This window comes from Capsicum annuum, chromosome 1 (genome assembly GCF_002878395.1).
Source record: "Capsicum annuum cultivar UCD-10X-F1 chromosome 1, UCD10Xv1.1, whole genome shotgun sequence".
Lineage (NCBI taxonomy): Eukaryota > Viridiplantae > Streptophyta > Magnoliopsida > Solanales > Solanaceae > Capsicum > Capsicum annuum.
This window is the reverse complement of record NC_061111.1, coordinates 58,650,568-58,657,422: the sequence shown is the minus strand read 5'-3', so window position 1 is coordinate 58,657,422 and position 6,855 is coordinate 58,650,568. Positions and strand designations below refer to the sequence as shown.

The 6,855-nt window shown below is 33.6% G+C and overlaps 1 protein-coding gene across 3 annotated transcripts; it reads right to left on the bottom strand.

Moving 5' to 3' along the window:
* Nucleotides 1–352: 352 nt before the first annotated feature.
* LOC107875261 (boron transporter 1) lies at nucleotides 353–4,234 on the bottom strand. 3 transcript variants are annotated; one of them, XM_016721900.2, is made up of 13 exons: nucleotides 4,079–4,234; nucleotides 3,772–3,916; nucleotides 3,623–3,705; nucleotides 3,354–3,546; nucleotides 3,136–3,274; nucleotides 2,893–3,058; nucleotides 2,619–2,785; nucleotides 2,361–2,534; nucleotides 2,175–2,270; nucleotides 1,927–2,064; nucleotides 1,486–1,805; nucleotides 1,101–1,371; nucleotides 353–940 (listed from the first exon to the last, which is right to left on the bottom strand). In XM_016721900.2, the coding sequence occupies exons 2-13, from the start codon at nucleotides 3,873–3,875 to the stop codon at nucleotides 650–652; spliced, it is 2,142 nt and encodes a 713-aa protein (XP_016577386.1). In that variant the 5' UTR covers nucleotides 3,876–3,916; nucleotides 4,079–4,234; the 3' UTR covers nucleotides 353–649. The 3 variants fall into 3 exon arrangements, with proteins under 3 accessions (XP_016577386.1, XP_016577401.1, XP_047251468.1); XM_016721915.2 differs by having other exon boundaries at nucleotides 353–937; XM_047395512.1 differs by having other exon boundaries at nucleotides 353–937; nucleotides 3,772–4,225.
* Between the last annotated feature and the right edge of the window lie 2,621 nt (nucleotides 4,235–6,855).

Below are 6,855 nucleotides of genomic sequence, written 5' to 3'. Positions count from 1 at the left end.
TCTATGACTCGTAGTTCGTGACCCAAACATAAACTTAGGGAAACCTCATTGGTCAAACTACGACTGGCTCCATACGACTCGTCACTTGAGTCGTACCCTGGACAGTGACTCGTCACTTGAGTCGTACCCTGGACAGTGACGACCAAACCCAAAAATTTTCAAAGGTCAAAACCTAGGGTATACAAGGCATAGGTGCTTCAGCTAATACACCTCCCTAGGAGTACAAGATATCCAACAGCTATTGGTGAGCTCCTGATTGATTCGAGGCTTTTCGAGTGTGTTATATATGTTTTGACATTGTACAATAGTTAAGAGTAAGGCAAGGGTTTGTCACATAGTTTTGGGCTTACTGTTTACTCTCATCGATGCATTATATCCATATATGCAGAACCTTTGGTTATCATAGTTACATGCAAGAGAAGTACAAGGTTAAAGGTTGGTGCTCTTGGGCCTTTACGACTACGGGTGCCTGTCCCCTCAATGGGATTTGATGACATTAATAGTGCTTCAATCCTTTGATAAACCAGATAAAATAAAATTGTACCAAAATAATGGCCTGAACTATCTGTGGCTAACTGCGACATTGTATTCAATGAAAACATATCTGGTTGTTTGTGAATGTGGATATTTTGGAGTCCTTGGCGCTACTTTAGTTGAAACTGTGAGTTTTTGACAGATTTGATCGTCTTGTTTCCCCAGTTCTAGAACCGAAGGATCCTCCTCGACCAAGACAAGGGCTTTCCCCTTTTATTTCACTAACGCGAGGACTGTATACCTTGTTAGAAAACCTTGGGCTTTGGATGCTAACAGAATCTCTGGCTGGTGTGGCATTGCAGCTTGTAACCTTTGAACTGCACATACGTCGAATCTCACCTCGGCTTCTTGTCATCATGCCATCCATATTCTCCCCATCATCTGCAAATGAACCTTCATTTTCCTGCTAAAAAGTTATGAAGATATCAACTGAGCAGTAATCACTTCATCGAGACATTTTATGGCATCAAAACATGTCACACAAAGAGTTATATCAATTATTTATACCCTTTTCCTTCAACTTTTGTTGACAGACACAAATGCAGATAGAAATGGGTGAAGCTTACTCTAGTCATGCTGCATGATGATAATGGTGGTGCTTCTTCATACTCAGCAGCATCTAATTCCTGAAGATGTGCTCCTTTGAAGAACCTAGGTAGTAGGTACTGTCTGACAGGAACTAAAAGCATGATCATTAATGGGAAGAGAACGCCAGCAATGGGAACCCATGTGATCCCAAAACAGATTAGTAAGTAGATGCTCTGGAAAATGGTGAAGAACGCTACTGTCTTGTAAGGTACAGTTTCAATGAACACAGCGTGATACTCTTCAATTACTCTGTCAAAGGAAAAGAAATGTTCATGAGATCATACTAATAATTTGTGCATATTCTTTACTTTCAAATACAAAGTGCAGCACAGCCAGAAAGCAAGTCTGGAAGGATGGAGTTACTTGTATCTTCTGCTTGGAGCCGTGAATAGCAATAGGATCCTTTCCCAGAACTGGTTTCCTGGTAAGCTTTCAATCGCCATGAAACCAAAGTAGCCCCAAAGGACTGATGTCGGAATCATTTTGAGAAGAGGCATGGCGGCCACACATCCTCCCACCATGGTAGACTGAAGCAAGTTGCTCAACCTTTGTTCTTTTACTTCAACGGGCAACAAGTCATCTATCTCCTTCTCAACATCAAACATTGTCTCATCAATAGGATCATCCCTGTTGCCTATCCTTGAAGCCAAGTGGATGGTAGACTCTTTTAATTCTTTTAACCCCTGTTCATGAATTTGATATTTCAGGATATTTCACTATGACTGGAGAGTCCTATAATTTGCAAGATCTATGAAGGAAAAGCAGTTGCGTAGAACGAAAAATGAGAAATGTACTAAATCATACCCAAGATGATTGTTCTTGGTGAAACAGTGGACTCTGCATCTGTTGATAGGCTTCTTGCATACCTCCATATACTTCAGCCAAGTTCCCATTCTCAGTCATACATTTACGTGCTTTTGCAACTAGTCGGTTACGAAGCAACTGTACAGCAAAGAAACATAAGTCAAAGGATAGCTGGTTTTCTTTCTCTCTCATATATTCAAAAACCTGATGATTTTGACACACAAGTTGCTCTCGTCAAATGGGCATACCTGATGCTTCAGTGTGGCCAAACTCTTTGTATGCATTGGAGATTGTGGAATGACTCCATTCGCCGGGGGTATTCCTAGAAGACCACAAATGATAACCTGCCATAATAATAGCATTAGCCCATATAACTTGTTGACATTCAGGGAAGTAAAAGGCCAATTGATGGTAGGGAGAATCTAACTGCATACCATAACTCCCAATAAGAGCAGATCATAATGGTAGGAAGATGGCTTTCTCAGGTTAAATTCCTTTTGCTGAGCAAGTTGAGATGCCACACTGTGATCAAAATAATACAGGACTGCCACCATTGTTGCTGGAATAAAAGCACCAATTATGTGAAGAACTGGAACGTCTAGCATATCCTACAAATTTGAGGATCAAATAAATTGTCAAGAGATGGAAGATAAATTTGCTAGATACAGAACAATTGAAATTGGTACACATGCCTTTATCACTGTCCAGTTCTCATAGGCACCAGGTGACCATGGATTTGGACTGAAGAGTCGTCTTGGAATCCCAGTTGGGACATTTTTACCAGGAATGTAAGACACAGCTGTCCAGATTAGAACCATCAGTGGGACTCCATAATCTGCTATGAAGCCCCGTAGCCAGCCTGGAAGAGGAACAAATACTACAACATCATGTCTTGAATTAAATGAACATTTCAATCTTGTCCTATTTAAATGAAACTATAGTAGTTAGCTTTAGAAAAGATCTGACCGGAGCCGTATCGCCAAGATCTTGCCTTTCGGCTCCTTAGAGCTGTGAGTAGAAGACCAAATGACAAAACCAATGCAAACATCCCATTTCCAAATCTCCATGAAGGTTGGAACTCTGGCAGATTTGGATTTTCTCTCTCTGGTACACGAAATTCATCTATCAGTCCCTACAATCCACCACAACTCAAATCAACTCCCATCGTAGAAACCTTGTGTATTTACAAATGAAGTAGGTATGTCTTACTTTGATTGCTTGCTGCGTGAAAAGCATTGCAATTAGAAGGCCAAAGAGTTCCCCTGCAACACGTGTAAACCTGTTGATAATGGAACAAGCTCCTAGGACAGCCAGAAGGAAAAGCAAGATTGCAGTCCAAACACATACCCTGATGGAAATTATTCATGAAACCAATTACGCAATGAAGAAAGATAATGATTTTCTGTATCTGAAAAAGTAAATGTTACCATGCGGTCCAAGCTAAAAAGAGTTTTGGTCCAAGTTCTGGTCTATCTTTCGCAAAGTTATACATGAATGTATACATAAGCACAGTTGGTTCTGCAACTCCAAGAATTAGCAGGGGTTGGCCTCCAATTATAGAGTGCATAATCCCACATAATGCAGTTGAAGCCAGAGTTTGAACTGCAGTTATTAACCCATCTGCAGGTGTTCTTTGTAATATAGGTCAAATCAACTCCATATATAATTATTTCTATACACAAAAAAGAAAGCATACCAGTACTTCTTTCCAACTGTTCACCAAATGATATGACTGGAATTGCTGAAGCAAAAAATATGTAGGTAGTGGGAGCTAAAATCCTACAGAAATCAAAGTTAGTCAATGAACTTACTATGTAGGTAATGGCATCTAAAAATAGGTTGTACCTGAAGCCCGCAGTGAGACCACTAGTCCAATCTTGTTTAAAGCACATTAATCTCCCTTTGAGGTCATTTTTAATTCCACTAAATGGCACAAAATTATCTTCCATTCTACAAACTACTTCTCTTCTTCAATCCAATAGCTTTCACACTGGAGTAGAAGGGGAAACTTGATGAGCACTAAATCAGAGATAATTTTGAACATGAAATAAAAAGATGAAGTTAAATCTTGATCAATAATGCACTACATTGCATCAATATGACTATTTATGTTGAAGAAGCATCCTAGCAACAACTAGTATATATATTTTACCCTTTTGGGATAATTCCGCTTGAAATGGACCCTCATCAAAAGATCTGACCATAACAAAAGGGTATTGGAGAAAAAGCCTAGAATATACAAAGCTCTAAAATCTTCACCTCCAAAAAGCAGTGTGGGGTACTCTACTGTAAAGACTCTCAACAGTAAAGTACAAAAATAAAAAAATAAAAAAGGTGCTTTCATTTTGCATGAGAGAGACGAAAAGGGATTGACAGAACATGACAAGCTGGCCTCTTACCGTGTTGTTTTACTCCTTGAGTCCCTTGCTTCATTCTCCGTGTCCCACGTGACCCACAACAACAACTTTGTTTACCTACTGATTTAGTGAGTTAATTTTTTATATTGTGATTGAATTATTGATAATATTACATAAATGTTATTTTTATTTTTTTATGATAAAAATATCATTAAATTATTACTTTATTTTTTTTGTTGTCATTCTAACATTTTAAATTACTAAATTTATTTAGTTAAAATTTAAATTTAATGACAATTCATTAAATTATACCAATCCAAGTATATAACAAAAAATGAATCTAATATAAACAGCAATAAAATCCACCAAAATGAAATATACATATTTAAATAAACAATAATTAAACATATTGAGATATTTAAAAAAAAATACTTGAAATTTATAGAACCATTTAAAAGAAAAGTATACTCTCTCCATCTCATATTATTTATAGACTTTTCTTTTTACATGTTTCACTTATGGAATCAGAATTTCAAGTTTATGAATTCCTAATTTTTTATTAATATGTATACTTTAAATAAATTTCTAAAATAAATATAAAACTTTTAAAACATATACATTAAATTATCTTAATTTATATTTTGCTTTTGTTCACTTATTTAAGAATAAGAAGAATATTAACTAATCTTTTTGTCCCATATATTCTAAGTTACTTATCGATTTATAGGACTAAAATTAAATTATTATTTATCCTTATATTAATTAATTTGAAAGTATAATATAATAAAGTTCTCAAAAAAAATCTTATATTGTTAATTTTAGTATTTATGAAGACACTAACAGAATGTATTAAAAAATTATAAGGTAAATTAGTAAACTATCCGTCTTATTTATAATTTTTTATGGAACGTGTAGAGAAAAGTGGATAAATAATATGAAATGGAGAGAGTGACTCCTTAAAATTTTTTTAAAAAGGGTCCTATAAAATCTAATATTTTCTTTTAATTTTTAAAATTATTTTTACCATGTATAATTTGTCTTTATTTAAAATTTATTTTATTTTGGTGAATTTTATTACTTTTATAATAAAATTTGATAGATTTATCGCCTTTATACTAAAATTATTTTTTGTTATGTATTGAGTTGTATATTTTAATGAATGTGTCATTAAAATTGAATTTAAAATGTCACTTATGAGAATTAAGTGAATTTAGTAGTTTAATAAGTTAGAATGATAATATGAGAGACAAAGTAACAGTTCAATGACATTTTTGTCATAAAAAATACAAAAATGACTTTTGTGAGATATGATCAATAGTTCAATGACAATATAAGAAATTAACTCGTGATTGTTTGGATGGTAGTTTCACAAGATACGGTATGGGATGGTTAGTAATATTACCATCTTTATTTCGATTATTTTTTAAAATATATGGCATGATATGATTTAATTTCATGGTTAGGTATCATGAAAATCCTTAATTTTTTGAACTACCAATTTGGTATTATTCAATGATTATCTAATTTATTTTTTCAATTATGCTCTTACTAAATCTTTTATAATCTTATTTTACCCTTCTCCTAATTATGCTACTTCTTCTTGTTGGAACTTCTTTGACCACCTTGAACTTTAATTTTTGTGTCTAATCCGAACTTCATCACTAACTATAGTTACAGTTTAGTTACCAATAAGTATTTTTGTTGAATTTTTATCATCTCTTTGTGAATGTAAGTGTGCAATCATGGTTCAAAAATATTCACAATTTTCCTGATGAACGATATCTGCCTAAGATTGGCAAAGCTTGATGATTGATTTTGGCAGGCTTTCTTTGTCAATTGCTTAATTCATCTTTGTAACTGCATTTTTCATGAAGTCTACGGAATAGTTTATTGATCTTTACTTTTATGATGCAAGTTGAGATTCCATATAAAGTCACTCTTTATCGATTACTGTTATGCTCGTCTATTATTTGTTCTCTTTGTGTTCTTAGCTTTGTTGGCCTGATGAATAGATAAATTGATTGTGATAAATTTAATTTATTAGTAATTATTGATAAATTTAATATTTATAATAATTATGGATATTTTAGTAAACTTATTAGTTACGATATAATACCATACAATCAAATCAAACAATAAAAATGTTATTAAACAACAATGAACGATACAGTCTATCCAACGTTATATTGTACTATATTGTACAGTAGTATACCATACCATATAGTCATACATCATGAAACCATGTCAAACCACCATTCAAACACAGTGTGAGTGGGCAACTGAAATATGCTCTCAAATTATAAAAGTGACACAACGCCCTCAAAGTAGGATGTAACAAAAATATGCTTAGTGTAATTATTTTGTGTACTATATTTTTTATTAACCACTATATTTTTTAACAAATTGAATTGACAGAGGTTAAAAGTAGATAGTGCATTTTTTTGTGCACTATCCATCTTTTTTTCTCATATAGTGCATAAATTTTGTGTACTATTAATTATTTTTTTATATAGTGCACTATTTTTATGCACTATTCATTCTATTTTATATAGTGCACTATTTAAAATAATGC

Coding starts and splice junctions, on each gene's coding strand:
- LOC107875261 (XM_016721900.2), bottom strand. CDS start 3,875: ATGGAAGATAATTTTGTGCCATTTAGTGGAATTAAAAATGACCTCAAA. Junction 3,059..3,135: donor TCACGCAGCAAGCAATCAAA/GTAAGACATACC, acceptor GGTGGATTGTAG/GGACTGATAGATGAATTTCG. Junction 2,271..2,360: donor TGCTCTTATTGGGAGTTATG/GTATGCAGTTAG, acceptor TTATTATGGCAG/GTTATCATTTGTGGTCTTCT.